The 14,305-nt window shown below is 69.0% G+C and overlaps 1 protein-coding gene across 4 annotated transcripts in view; it reads left to right on the top strand.

Moving 5' to 3' along the window:
• Positions 1-14,305, top strand: part of OLFM1 (olfactomedin 1) — a 32,673-nt gene that overhangs the window by 3,115 nt on the left and 15,253 nt on the right. The window contains exons 2-5 of one of the 4 annotated variants that reach the window (XM_036416898.2): positions 7,339-7,495; positions 9,364-9,513; positions 11,999-12,154; positions 13,816-14,035. In XM_036416898.2, coding sequence (XP_036272791.1) covers positions 7,346-7,495; positions 9,364-9,513; positions 11,999-12,154; positions 13,816-14,035 — 676 coding nt within the window. In that variant the 5' untranslated portion in view covers positions 7,339-7,345. Of the gene's footprint in view, positions 1-7,336; positions 7,496-7,536; positions 7,648-9,363; positions 9,514-11,998; positions 12,155-13,815; positions 14,036-14,305 lie in introns of those variants that run through there. The other 3 variants (XM_045573837.1, XM_036416900.2, XM_045573838.1) reach the window with 3 other exon arrangements.

A 14,305-nucleotide genomic window follows, 5' to 3' on the forward strand; every position in this document is an offset into this window, starting at 1 on the left:
GCGGGGAGCTGGGCGGACCACGGGCGGGGATTATGGGGGGGGGGGGGGCCTGCACGCGCGCACACACACACACACACACACACACACACACGCACGCACGGCGTGAGCACGGCTGGGAAGGCAGCCGCTGGAGTTGGCCAGGCAGAGCCTCCTGTCAGCCAGGCCGGCAGGGCCTTTCTTTACTGTTTTATAAAATATATTTGTATTGATCTCAGAGAGGAAGGGAGAGGGAGAAAGATAGAAGCATCAGTGACGAGAGAGGATCGTGGACCGGCTGCCTCCTGCACGCCCCACTCTGGAGATCGAGCCCTCAACCCGGGCCTGTGCCCTGACCTCCTGGCTCGCAGGTCGCCGCTCAGCCCCTGAGCCCCGCCTCCCCGACACCTGGTGGGGTCCCCCGGGCCTGAGCACAGGGCCTCCTGGGCACCCGCTGTGGTGGCCGGGTGTTCGCGGGCGTCAGGGGGTGGCCACTGTGCGCCCAGCCCCGAGTCTGTTCACCGTGTGCCGGTCCAGGCGCCTGAGCAGAGGACACCGGACCCCGGCCTCCCTCAGGGACCGGGGGGAGTAGGGGGGGGGACCCCGAGGAGCCTTCGCCTCACCCTCAGCTCCTCCTGCTGCTCCTCCGCCGGGCCCCCGACAAGCATAACAGGAAGGAAACACACGTGCTGTCCCCAGCGGCCATGAACTTGGCCGGAGGACCTGTGGGCTCCGCCCACCTGCCCAGGTGCCCCCCACCCCGCCCTGCACAGGAGGGGGTGGAGTCTGGGGCTCGGAGGCACAGTCAGTTCAGGCCACGGGGACCCAGTGTGCGTTTTCACTGCCCCTAGCGGTCAGCGTGCACACCGCCGTGTGGGGTGACACAGAACCAACCCGCCACCCAACCCACCACCCAACCCACCACGCCGAACCAGGTGTGTGGCTCCTGTGAGCCAGAGGCAGAGGAGCCAGGGTTGGGCCTGAAGGATGCTCTGTGGATGGTATTCACTCTGAAACCTGCAGCCCCGAGGCCACCCCTGGGTGTGGCCGGGGGAACAGAGAGGGGGGTGGGGACTCACGCCTCTTTGTTTAGCCGGAGCCCGGGGCTCGGGGATGAAGCCGGCCGCGAGGGTGTAACGGTCAAACCCCGCAGGAGCGGATCCGGCTCAGTCTCCACAGCCAGGACCCGCCATCGTCCGTGTCCTCGCCCGCGGAGGACGCAGCCCGGGGTTGGGGAGGGCGAGGAAGCGTCTGGGGCCCGGAGGAGGTGGCAGACCCCGGCGCGGTCCCAGGCCTGTCTGGCACCCGTGACCCCGAGTGCGTGTTCTCGTTAGGAAAGAGAGAGAGCCGAAACCAGTGTGGCTCAATGGATAGAGCATCGGCCTGCAGACTGAAAGGTCCCAGGTTCGATTCCGGTCAAGGGCATGTACCTTGGTTGCAGCACATCCCCAGTGGGGGGTGTGCAGGAGGCAGCTGATGGGCGTTTCTCTCTCATCCATGTTTCTAGCTCTCTATCCCTCTCCCTTCCTCTCTGTGAAAAATCAATAAAATATATTTTTAAAAAAGAGAGAGAGAGAGACGTGAATAGGAGAGGAGGCCCTCTCTGTGCGCCGGTGACAAGGTGGCGCCTGGTGTGTCCCCGGAGGCTGCCGGCCTCCGCAGGCCGCTCTGAGCACCCGCCGAGCCGCATCTCCGGCTGCGAGGCCACATGCCCGCCTGCTGCTGGCCTTGACCCTCGGCCTCTAGCAGGGCCCAGCGGGACACAGACCAAGGTTCGAGGTCCGAGCTCCAAGGTCCGAGGTCTGAGGAGGACGCACAGGGCTCGGTGTGCTTGGCTCCCGGCTCGTCTCCGGCTCTGCCAGGGCCTGTGGTCTTCTGTGACAGCTGCAGGGGTGGGTGCGGTGGCCTCGCTGAGCGCGGGCTCTGCTCGCTGGGACGCGGGCGCGGGAAGCGGGCAGCCCCTGGGGACCGGTCAGGGACCTCGGGCTCGGCTGGTGGTCTGTGGGGGAGGGCGGCCTGGGCTGGCGGTGCAGGTGAGAGAGGGGGTGCGCACCCCTAAAGCCCCAGCCTCGGTCCACATCGCACCTGGGGAGTCCCTGGCAGGTTAGGGGGCCGGCGAGGTGCCCTCTGGGCCCCGGGCGGAGACAGACACCCCTCCCGCGGGCACAGGGCTCGCACGGGGCGTGGAGGGAGGCCGTGGGAGCCTAAGGCTGAGGCGCCGCCGGTGCCTATGAAGGGGTGTTACCGCCCGGGCGGCTGCAAGGCTGCGCTCGGAGACAGAGCCAGCTGCTTGCACACCGCTGTGCCCCGGCCCCACCTCCGCCCAGTATCGCTCCTGGGGACACAGTTGGGGGGCGCTGGGGAGCGAGGGGGGAGGGCACGGGAGTATCATGTGACCCCATGGGTGAATCCTGGTGTTTCTGCGGAGACAGTGGCAGCCCGTGGGGCCGCGGCCAGGCGGGGGCAGGTGGGGCCCTGGTGGGCTCGGTGAGAGCGGGAGGGACAGGCCCAAGCTCGGGGCAGGGACCATCACCAGGCTCGGGAGGGCCTCTCCTCCATCCCCAGTGGGACCCGGCGCCAGCTCTCAGACGTTCTCATTCTCAGGGATCAATTATTCATGTCCGGGCGATGGCCCCTCACAGAGCACGCTGCTTCTCCCAACGTGTGGGCCCGGAGCCCCGGGTCCCGCCAGGGGCCAGGGCCGCCCGGGTGACCGGTCCCTGCTGTGCCAGCGCCCCCAAGGGGCCCCGTCCTTCCAGGCCAGGAGGACGGCCTGTGGCCCCGGCAGGTCGCGGGCGGGGGCTGCCCGAGGCCGCGGGTATGAGAGCTGCGCGGAGCCTCCCCAGTGGCCGTGGCAGCTGTGGGAGGGGCATGGGGAGGCGCTGCCCTCGGCGCTGGCTGCTCTGGCCCCGGGCGTCTCCCCGGGCTGGGCGCGCTTCCTATGGCATCGGGTGGCAGCTGTCCCCCAGCGTCCCTGGCCCGGCGTCAGGCCGTGTGCCAGCCTGGCATCGGGCAGGGAGGCCCTGCGAGGCGCCCGGCCACCGGCCGGAGAATCAGCCTCTTCCCGGAAGGCCTGGCAGTGTCCCAGCCTCCCGCCCCGCCCCGCCCCGCCCGCAGACTCAGAGCACACAGTCTCTCCATCTCTCCCTTCTCTCCTTCCTCTCTCCCATCCGTTCCCTGCCCCCACCCCCAGGGGCAAATAGCCTGAGGAAAATATGCATGTTTTTAAATAGCAAAGGAGCACCCACACTCTGCCCTTTGGGGGGCCACTTTGCCAAGGAGGGGGCTGGAGACGGGGCAAGTCCCCGTGGACCCAGTTTCCTGTCTGTGGGCGGAGACATCAGGGCCACACAGCTGCCGTGGGCTCCGTGGGCCGGCTGGCCCCACGCGTGTGTCCCAGGCAGCAGGTGCTCCCGCGTGGTGGAGGGGAGGCTGTGAGCCGGGGCGGTGGCGCTCGGCTCCCGTGTTCGCACATGTGCCCCCGAGTCTGTGCCCAGCCCGAGCCCTCGAGGTCCGGACTGGAAAGGGCCGGCTGTGGAGGTGGGCCTGGCCGTCCGGGGGGTCACGTCTGTGGCCCAGCCCTGGAGGCAGAGCCAGAGCCCCTCTCCTGTCCCGCGGGTGAGGAGGGACCGGGATGTGTGAGGAGGGACCGGAGGGCCCGCGGGTGAGGAGGGACCGTGGGTGAGGAGGGACCGTGGGTGAGGAGGGACCGGGACGTGTGAGGAGGGACCGGAGGGCCCATGGGTGAGGAGGGACCGGGACGTGTGAGGAGGGACCGGAGGGACCGGAGGGCCCGCGGGTGAGGAGGGACCGGAGGGCCCGTGTGGCAGCTCGGTCTCGCCCTCGCAGCCTCCAGAGCTGCGCCACGGGCACCTGTGGGCTCCAGCCACCCACCTGGCTCTGTTACGGCCGCCGAGCTGGCCGCACGCCGCGCATCTGCAGGCGGAGTGGCCCTGGAACACCGGCTGCCACGTGACCGGGCAGGTCTCCCATCCGGAGCCTCCCTGGGGGCCGCAGGGCGCCCACCAGCATCCTAGGGCGCCGAGCCCGCTGCTCCTGCGGCGACGTGATCAGAGCGCAGAGCGGAGCGGCGTCCAGGGAGGGCCTTTCCTCCGTGCTCCCCTCCACGCCAGCGCTTCCCGGGGAAATGCCGTGGCCTCAGTCAGATCAGACACGTGCGCTCCCGGCTTCAATGACCCTTCCGGGTGCAGGACAGGCGGCGCCTCTCCCAGGAGCCTCTGCAGGAGAGGGCGAGTGACCCCTCACCCTCCCAGTGGTGAGGGCAGCGGGGTGCAGGCTGGGGGAGGGCAGCGGGGTGCAGGCTGGGGGAGGGCAGCGGGGTGCAGGCTGGGGGAGGGCAGCGGGGTGCAGGCTGGGGGAGGGCAGCGGGGTGAGGGCAGCGGGGTGGAGGCTGGGGGAGGGCAGCGGGTGCAGGTTGGGGGGAGGGCAGCGGGGTGCAGGCTGGGGGTGAGGGCAGCGGGGTGCAGGCTGCGGGAGGGCAGCGGGGTGAGGGCAGCGGGTGCAGGCTGGGGGAGGGCAGCTGGTGCAGGCTGGGGGAGGGCAGCGGGTGCAGGCTGGGGGGAGGGCTGGGGGTGAGGACAGCGGGGTGCAGGCTGGGGGAGGGCAGCGGGTGCAGACTGGAGGGCACAGGTGCCACCGTTGCCCACACACCCTGTCCAGTCCACGCGCTGCATCTGGGCGGAGAGGGGGCCCGTGGAGCCGTTAGACTGAGCACAGATGGGGGTGAGGAGAGACCACGGGTGTGACAGGCCGGGGCGGCCGCTCTTCCTCCTGGGACCCCCGTCAGCCTCGTCCCCGGGAGCAGGCGTTCCCAGGCTCCGGCTACATTGGAGGAGCCCCGTGGGCCCCCAGTGCATTTTATTTTATTTTATTTTATTTTTTTACAGAGAGGAGGGGAGAGGGATAGAGAGCCAGAAACACCTATGAGAGGGAAACATCGACCAGCTGCCTCCTGTACATCCCCCACTGGGGATGTGCTCTCAGCCAAGGTACATGCCCTTGACCGGAATCAAACCTGGGACCCTTCAGTTCGCAGGCCGACGCTCTCTCCACTGAGCACACGGGTTTTGGCCCAAGCTGCATTTTTGAAAAGCTGCTTCCTGGCCGGCCCTTTGGGGCGCCGCCAGCCCTTCCTGGCTCCCCAGCTGGACCTCACGCTCAGGAGAAATAGTCGGGCCATATCTCCAGGCCCCAGAGGGTGGGAGGTCCCCACGGGACTGACGGCCGCGGTGCCCCCCTCCGGCCCCCTCCTTCCTGGCCGGCCACCTGGGCTTGCTCCCCGGAAATGCAGCAGCCGAGATGGCACCTGCAAACCTCGATGCCACTGTGCCCCCTCGGGATGGTGCTGCGGTGAAATCAAACCAGACACACACCCCGACCAGGGGTTTCCTCCCGACTGCCCTCTGAGGTGCCACCTTCCCAGCATGCTCCTGGGCGTGCTGCCAGGCCCACGCCACCCCCTCCAGGTGTAGCCTTCATCGGCCTGGTATCCAGCCAAAGCAGCTCTGGAGAGGGCGGGAGGCCCCGGGCAATGCCCTCTGCCCTCGCCGAGGGTCCTCTCTGGGCACCAGGCCTGCTCCTGCCCCAGCTCAGCCCTCACAACACCCCGAGGGGAAGGTCACTGTTAGACCCATTTCAGAGATGGGGAAACTGAGGCTCGGGGGGCTCATTACCTTGGCAGAGGCAGGGCTGGAGCCCAGGCTGCCCAGAGCCAGGCGCGGGCACCCATGACAGTCCTCCGGGGTCTTTCTCCGGCACCTGGCTGGCTGCCGGGAGTGTCTGTTTGCCCCGGCATCGGGCAGAGGGACACGCCGGAATCTGTGGGTGGGCGGCCGCCTGGGGTGCGGCGGCGAGAGGGGTTCCAGCACGTGTGTGGCCGCTGCCCTGGCTGCTGGGGGGAGCGGTGTGAGCACACATGGCCTGGACCTGCGGCCCATGGCGTGGGTGGTGGTGGTGGGTGGTGGGTGGTGGGTGGAGGCGGGTGGTGGGGTGGGAGGGTGGGTGGCGGGTGGTGGAGGGTGGTGGGTGGCGGGTGGAGACCAGTGGCGGGTGGAAGTGGGTGGTGGGGGGTGGGGGTGGGAGGGTGGGTGGCGGGTGGTGGAGGGGGGTGGGTGGCAGGTGGAAGCGGGGGGTGGGGGGTGGGGGTGGGAGGGTGGGTGGCGGGTGGTGGAGGGGGATGGGTGGCAGGTGGAAGCGGGGAGTGGGGGGTGGGAGGGTGGGAGGGCCGGGGGTGGGAGGGTGGGTGGCGGGTGGAAGTGGGTGGTGGAGGGGGGTGGGTGGCGGGTGGAAGCGGGTGGGGAGTGGGAGGGGTGGGAGGGGGGGTGGCGGGTGGAGGCGGGTGGTGGGGGTGGGTGGTGGGTGGAGGTAGGTTGATAGGTGGTGGTGGGAGAACGCGGTCTGGCACCCTCCACACCCACCACCGCGGGGCCTGCAGTGCCGGCTGTCACTGGGAGGTGGCGCCCTTCCCCAGCGGTTGGAATCGGCGGCTTCTAGGCCTGGGGCGGCCACAGACCCGTGCCCATCAGGAAGCCTCCATAGAGGCCTCCCCGGGGCCACCTCCCCCGCCCCGGCCGGGCAGGGCCCCTCTGGGCGGAGCTCCCTGGCGGCGGGCGGAGCGGAGAGGGTGTCCGCTCCGGTGGCCCCGGCAGGGCCGCCCGCCTCCTGCTCCACGGGAGGAGGCACTGCCCTCCGCGGGGTGCAGGGGGGCGAGGGGGGACCCGCCTCCGCCTGCTCCGCCCGGCGCACCCTCAGCCGGCGCCCGGGCCCGTTAGGAGCCCCCTCCCCGGGCCTCACACCGGGCGGCCCGGCCCCCGAGCGCCCTGCGGAGCTGGGAGGAGGGCCCGGGGCGCGGGGGCTCCGGAGGGCCCCTCCCGGTCCGCCCCGCGGCGGGGCCTCCGCCCCGACTTCTGTGATCGGGCGCGTCTGTCCCCCGCCCCGCCCCGCCCCTCCCGGCCTGCAGGCCCCGCGGCGGGCGCCAGGGGGCGGCAGGGAGCGGCGGGAGGAAAAATCCGCGTCTCCGGGCCGAGCTGAGGCGTCGCCGGCTTGTCCCCGCCTCCCGCCTCCCGCCTCCCGCGGCCCCGCGCAGTCCCGGCGCAGCCGAGCGAGCGGCCTCCCGGCGGCGGCGGCGGCGGCGGCGGCTCCGGCTCCGGCTCCGGCGGCGGGACAAGCGGGGGCGCGGGGGCGCGGTGCGGTCCTCTGCCGGCGGCGCCATGGCCCGGGGCGCGCGGGGCGGCGGGCGGGCGGCGGCGGGAGGCGGCGCGGGGACACGGCCGGTCGCCCCGGGCCGCCGCGGTGGCCGCCGCCTGAGCTGCGGGCCCGGGGACGGGGCGCGGGGCGCGGGGCCGGCGCGATGTCCGTGCCGCTGCTCAAGGTCGGCGTGGTGCTCAGCACCATGGCCATGGTCACCAACTGGATGTCCCAGACGCTGCCCGCGCTCGTGGGCCTCAACTCCACGCGCCTGTCCGCGGCCGGCGGCGCCACGCGGGACCGCAGCACCGGCGTGAGTCCGCCCGAACCCGCTCCCGAACCCCCCAAACCCCTCACCCCCTCCCGAAGCCCCCATCACCCCCGGCCCCCCACCTCCTCCACCCCCCCCGAACCCCCCATCCCACCCCCCTCCCCGGCGGCGCCACGCGGGACCGCAGCACCGGCGTGAGTCCGCCCCCACCCCCTACGAACCCCCAATACCCCCCGGGCCCCCCAACCCCCTCCAAACCCCCCATCCCCACCCCCCGACCCCCAATCCCCCTCGGACCCCCACCCCCCTCCCGGCGGGCGGCGCCGGAGGGAGCGCCGGGCCGGGGCGCGGGAGGGTCGGGCGGCTCCGCGCGCTGCGGGGGACCGCTCCCCGCCCCGGCCCGCGCTCCCGCCGCCGCCCTCCGCCCGCTGCCCGCTCCGCCCGGCCCTCCGGGGGCGCGGGGCTCGGGCTGGGAGCTCGTGGGCGAGGTCAGGGCGGAGGCGGGACCCGGGGACTCGTCCAAGGTCACCCCGCGGGGAGGGTGGGGCGCCCGGACTCTCTGGGGGAGCCCTCCCCCTCGGTGACCCCGGACCACCGGCCAGGCCGCGCCCCAGCCGAGCCGGCGCCCCCCGCCTGCACCCCGAGCCCCGGGCTCTCCTCCGTCCCCGCGCCCAGGGCCCGGTGTGCGTGCGGAGGGGGCACTGTCCCTGGTGCCGCGGGCTGGGCCCCCACTGTCCCCGCGCCCGCCCCCGCCTCCCTCTCCCCCCCACGCCTCCCGCTCGGGGCCGCGGAGGGGCCCTCCGGGCGGGGCTGGCAGGAGGGCCCCGCTGGGGGCGGCTGGGCTGGACCCAGGGAGGGCAGGCGCCCAGGAAGGGGCGCGCCCGGCGCTGGAAGGAGAGGTGAAGGGCACGCGGCTCCCAGCTCCCCCGGCTGCCAGGGGCGCTGAGCCGGGAGGAGGCTGGGGGACCCCCTCCCCAGACCCTCAGGGGCACCTCCGGGTCCGGGCACCCGCAGTGCTTCCGGCTTCCGGCCGCTCCCTCTGCCCGGAGCCGCTGGGCTGGACGTGGACGGGGTGGGTGGACACACTCTCCCTCCACCAACTTCTCCCGCCCCCTCATCCCCCTCCCCCGCAAAAATAACGGGACCTGAGGCTGTGGGGCAACCTGAGGCTGGGGGAGGAGGCGAGGAGGGGACCAGGGGACAGGGAGCCGGCCCGCCCTGGGCACCGGCCGGGGACCACCTGAGCCGCTGCAAGGTGACACCTGCCGGCCCAGCTCCGCTGCCTGGGACTGCCAGGGTGCCGCCGTCACCGGGAACTGGGGACTTCCGCCACCGGCGCGGGTGGCAGCGCATCGGGCGCTGGGGGGACGGGGACGGGCTTTCAGGGCGGCCGGCGCCAGGTGGGCAGGAGGGTGCAGGCTGCGCCCCGGTCCTCGCACCCTGGCTCATAGCGGCTGGTTATGTTAATGGTGAGATGGTGAGACTGATCTCCAGTTCCAGGAGCTGCGGTGAGCGGGCGCCAGCTCCCCTGCGCACCCCTGCCCCCCTGCTCTCCCCCCCTGCCGCCCTCAGGGGGAGATCGTATTTCTCAGCGACGCGCCCACCAGCGGCCTCCTGCCTCCCCCCTCCCAGCCTCGCCCGGCCCCTCCCTCCGCCTAATGGATCGATTTGGTCGGCTGCCAACACGCCACTCTCCGTGAATTTAAGAGACAGCAGACGGCAAACGGCAAACGGCGTGCTGCCGGCCGACCTGCCCCGCCCCGGGCACCCTGACGGGACCCTTTGTTCTTGGGGACGGGCCCCTTCGCGGTCAGAGCGTCCTTAGCCCGGTTCTGTCCGCCCCGCCCGGCTGGCGTGGACAGCCCTCCCCCGTCCTCCCTGCGTCTCACTCTCTCCCCCCGCCCCGCCAGGTGCTGCCCACCAACCCCGAGGAGAGCTGGCAGGTGTACAGCTCCGCGCAGGACAGCGAGGGCCGCTGCATCTGCACGGTGGTCGCCCCCCAGCAGACCATGTGCTCGCGGGACGCCCGCACGAAGCAGCTGCGGCAGCTGCTGGAGAAGGTGAGTCTGCCCAGGGCGTGGGCGTGCACCCGTGTGCGTGTGTGTGTGTGTGCAGGCGCATGTGTTTGTATGTGCACGTGTGCGTGCCCACACCACCGCCGCCACCGAGGCGTGACCAGCCTGCAGGGTCCGTCCCGGCTCCATGACCCATTCTTCCCATTGAGACTATTTGTGAGTGAGTGAACGAGTGAGTGAGTGAACGAGTGAGTGAATGAGTGAGTGAACGAGTGAGTGAGTGAACGGATAAATGAGGGAGTGAACGAGTGAGTGAACGGATAAATGAGGGAGTGAACGAGTGAGTGAACGAGTGAGTGGATGAGTGGATGGGGACTGCCAGGGCGGCCCAGGAGGAGGGGACAGACCCTTCGGTCGCTGGGCTCCCACGTGCGCTCTCTCCCGGAGATGCCTCCCCTGCAGCCTGAGGCTTGGTCCCCAGCAGCCAGCTCCGGCCGGGGTGCAGGCCCCGGATTTCCTCCGGGGGATTTCCTGCCTTCGAGTGGCCGCCAGCATTGCCCCCCCCCTCCCCGTGGGCGCACTCCTGCCACAGATGCGGGCCCGCCTGGGTGCAGCCGCGCATTCCCGTACACATTCTCGGCCCATTACCTCCCTGACTCCACAAAGACCCTCTCCCCGCACACACAGGCCGTCTTACACCGGCTCAGCTGCGGGGGGAGCTGCGGTCCCTCTTGGGACCCGTTTCCCAGCTGCCCCGTCGCGGCCCCGGGAAGGCCTGGGAGGGCCGTGTTTCCTGGGCAGGAGGCGGTAGCAGGTCCCAGGGTGACCTAATTTGCCTCCGGCCGGCCAGGGGGCCCCGGGGAAGGGCAGTGGCCGGGGTCTGTGTTGGCGTCAGGCAGTTGAGCAGCTTGGCATCTTCGGCGTGTTTTCTGGAGTTAAAATTAGTGTGTGACGTTTTAATGCGTGCAAAGCGCCGCTGCTCTGGCGAGTGACAAGCCCCTGTGCCGGGAGCTGCCCGGCTGCATGCTGAGGCACCATCTGAGACTCGGACGGTTGTAGCTCAGAGTAAGGCAGTGAGGGGGCAGAGGGCTGCGGTGCCAGAGCACACATACCCGGAGCGGCCAGATTGTGATGATCTCTGAACATTAGCACAATCATCTGACCACTCAGTGTGTATCCTATAGAATAAAAGGCTCATATGCAAATTGTCCCCTCAACCAGGAATTCTACCGCCCACGTCCCTAACCCCTGGCCAGGCTGGCCGGACCCCACCCATGCACGAATTCATGCACCGGGCCTCTAAATATTATACATTATATACACACACACACACACACACACACACATACATAATATATATTATACATTATATATATACACTCATATATATACATAATATATATTACACATTTTATACACACACACACACACTGAGTGACCAGGCTATTGTGTGGAGCCAGCGTGTTGCCCTCTGGGCACCGGAGTTTCTGCACAGAGAGTGTGTAGCTGCTCTCCAATGATGCCCAGAGTTCCCGGCATTTTACAACGCCCAGACGGACGGCCAGTTTCTCTAGCGGAGGGGCCTTTGCGGGTCTCTTTGCTTTATTTGGGGGGGGGGGGCAGGAAGACGAGGGGGCCATGCTGCCGTCTCCTCCCACTGACCAGGGAGTCTGAGCCTCAGACCCGAGCGATGTTCCCAGGAGGGAGGGGGCGTTCAGAACCACAGAAGCTCAGAGGGGGGGACTCTGGCTGCGGAGGTGCCTCCCGCCTCGCGATTGGGCTGGAGCCCGCGCCCACACGCCCGAGCTGCCGCCCCGCGTGCTTTTGCCCCGAATCGCGAGCCAGTTTCCCGAAAACTAAAGGCACAGGCCGGTGGCTGCGCCCAGAGGTGTCCCTTCTGAGCTCCGCGGCCTGCGGCTGCTCCCGCTCAGTCTCAGGGGGACTGGGTCTCAGGGGGAGGGAGCCGGGAGGGAGCAGGACAGCCGCCCGTCACCTGCGGGGATGGGTCCGCCTCCGGCCGAGCGGACAGGTGTGCAGCAGGGCCCCCGGGATGGTGTTGGGGTGAGGACAGCCCAGGGGGCGGGGGAGGAGGGCCCGGTGCCCCCGTTCCCCCCCACGCTCCGCCCGCCTTTCTCGGCGAGGCACCTGGTGAGACCGGGGCGCCCCACGTCCTGCTCCTCGTTATTGTGGTTCACCCCGCAGAATAAAGACGGTAGAGACCGCACCCCAAAAAAGAAGGGGACTCTCCCAGCCGCACGCCCGGAGCTGTGGCCGCGAGGAGCCGGCTCCTGCCCTGTGTGCCCGGGGCCCCGGGCCCTGGAGGCGCCGGGGAGTCACAGCCCCTGTGCTGTGCTGGGCAGTGCTCCGTGCTCCCCACCCGGTGCCGGTGCCGAGCGAGTGAGTCACGCCTCGGCCGCGCTGGGCCCGCCGTGTGGGAGGTCCCCGTGGCGGAGCAGGAGGCGAGGGAGGTTGGCTGGGCTGCCTCCGCTCGCCCTGACCTGTGACCTCTGACCTGTGGCCTCTCCGGCAGGTGCAAAACATGTCCCAGTCCATCGAGGTGCTGGACCGGCGGACCCAGCGGGACCTGCAGTACGTGGAGAAGATGGAGACCCAGATGAAGGGCCTGGAGTCCAAGTTCAAGCAGGTGGAGGAGAGCCACAAGCAGCACCTGGCCAGGCAGTTCAAGGTGCGTGTGCCCCGCCCCCTCCCAGGCGGGCGGGGTTTGCTGCCCTCGGGGCTCCCCCTCCCTCTAGAACGAGCGATGGGGGGCACACACCCTCCCTCCCCCCCCCCCCACCCCCCCCGCACAAGGCTCCCTCTCTGCTGTTCGTGGAGACAGGCAGCCGCCTGCTCGCCCCTGAAAGGGCGGCCCGGTTCCCAGCACCTGCTAGTGTCAGAGGCCAGGGTCCCGGGTCCGAGCTCCGGCCACGTGCCAGCTCCGCTGCTGCTGGGGCCAAGCCCTCAGCCGAGGCCCAGCTTCCCCGGTGAGCACCGTGCAGGGCACGGCTCCCAGGATGGTCCCGGGAAGAAAGAGAGAGAGACACCAACATCTTCCCCTCCTCCTCTCCGGGCAGCTCTGGATCTGACACTATACATACATACGTGTGAATATGTATGTATATGCACATACACGTATACACACTCCAGAGCAGACACGGCTGCCGAATTCCTAAATGCGGCAGTGACAGGCGCCCATTGAGGCAGGCGGCGTGTGGAGTAGGACGCCGCCCGGGCCTCAGTGAGCCGGCCGGTCACTCGGCCCGCGCGCCTGGAGGCTGCTGGCGGACGGCCTGCCCCGTCCACGCCGCGCCTCCCTCTGACGAGCTGGCGTGAGGCTCTTAAAGGGCCCCGTTCCCTAGACGCCACGGCGAGCTGACGGAGACACAGGTCTAGATCACGCGTGAGACACGCAGGCCTGGCCCGGGGAGGAGGAGGAGGAGGAGGAGGAGGAGGAGCAGGCGCTCTGGCCCGAGGCAGGCGGGAAGGATTTGGACCTGCCAGACCCGGAAGAGTTTGTGTCTCTCCGTCAAAGGCCAGCACTCCCTCCTCGGGGAGAGGGGGGAGGCAGAGTCCTCTCAGGAGGACGGGGCTCCCGCAGTCAGGGCCCCCGCAGCCAGGGCCAGCTCCTCTGGGAGCGCCACCCACTGAGCCACCTCCCCGGCCCCAATTCAGGGCCCTCGCCCTCGGCCAGGCTCTCATTGCCTCAGACCGGCCGGCGCCGTGTGCTGAGGGGCGTAGGTAACCGGCGAGGCCCATCAGACGAAGTGCGATTTTTTTTTTTTGACCGCGCCCCTATCTGTCTGTGCGTGGCTGTGTGTGTGAGGCAGGCCAGTGAGGTAGCTCTTCAACGGTCTTTCGTTTTCTTGCTTGCAGGGCTAACCTAAAAGCGTTTTTTCAGAGCCGCAGAGACTGAAGAGGCATGTACCCATGTTCCCATGACCGAGGGCCAGACGCTTTTTGCACCCTGCATTTTTGCTGCCCTTCCCCAACACTTAGCGCCATTTCACTCAGGAGTCCGGCCAGCACCCTCTTTTTTGCATGCGACCGTAGATGCATTTCATTGAACCCTTGTCAATGCATTTTTCTTTTCTTTTTTTGAAAAAGAAAAAAAAAACAAACAGGAAACGTTGTGTTATGTGACCTAACGCATGTAACCTTCAGATGTTGCATTCTACCTGACAATAAAGACCTTTTCCCAAAGACGCTGGTGTTCTGGAGACTGTTTCCTAAGCTCTGCCCACGCCGGGGCCTGAGGCAGCGGGAGCAGGCGGGCGCGGCCGGGCCCAGGCAGGGCGTGGCGAGTTTTTGCACGCATCGCACTGAACCCGGCTTATTTTGACCTTGCAGGCGATAAAAGCGAAAATGGATGAACTTAGGCCTTTGATACCCGTGTTGGAAGAGTACAAGGCCGATGCCAAATTGGTCTTGCAGTTTAAGGAGGAGGTCCAGAATCTGACGTCAGTGCTTAACCAGCTGCAAGAGGAGATTGGCGCCTATGACTACGATGAGCTGCAGAGCAGAGTGTCCAATCTCGAGGAGAGGCTCCGTGCGTGCATGCAAAAGCTAGGTAGGCCCGGCACCTGGGCGGGCTGGCCCGGGCGGTGCTGAGGCGGACCGCGCCCGCCGGCCTCCGAGGGAGCGTGGGCTGCAGGGCCGGGGCGGGCCCCTGGAGGAGCCTCGAGAGGGCGCAGGCTGCACCCCGGGGGCGCGCGGTCCCACCCGGGCCGAGGCCGGCCGCAGACCCCCCGGATGGCACATCTGGAAAAACAGGAGGATGCTCGTTGTTGCAAACATCTGAGGAGTGTGTGTGTGTGTGTGTGTGTGTGTGTATGCCCGT

The sequence above is a fragment of the Pipistrellus kuhlii genome, unplaced genomic scaffold, assembly GCF_014108245.1.
Source record: "Pipistrellus kuhlii isolate mPipKuh1 unplaced genomic scaffold, mPipKuh1.p scaffold_m20_p_57, whole genome shotgun sequence".
NCBI lineage: Eukaryota > Metazoa > Chordata > Mammalia > Chiroptera > Vespertilionidae > Pipistrellus > Pipistrellus kuhlii.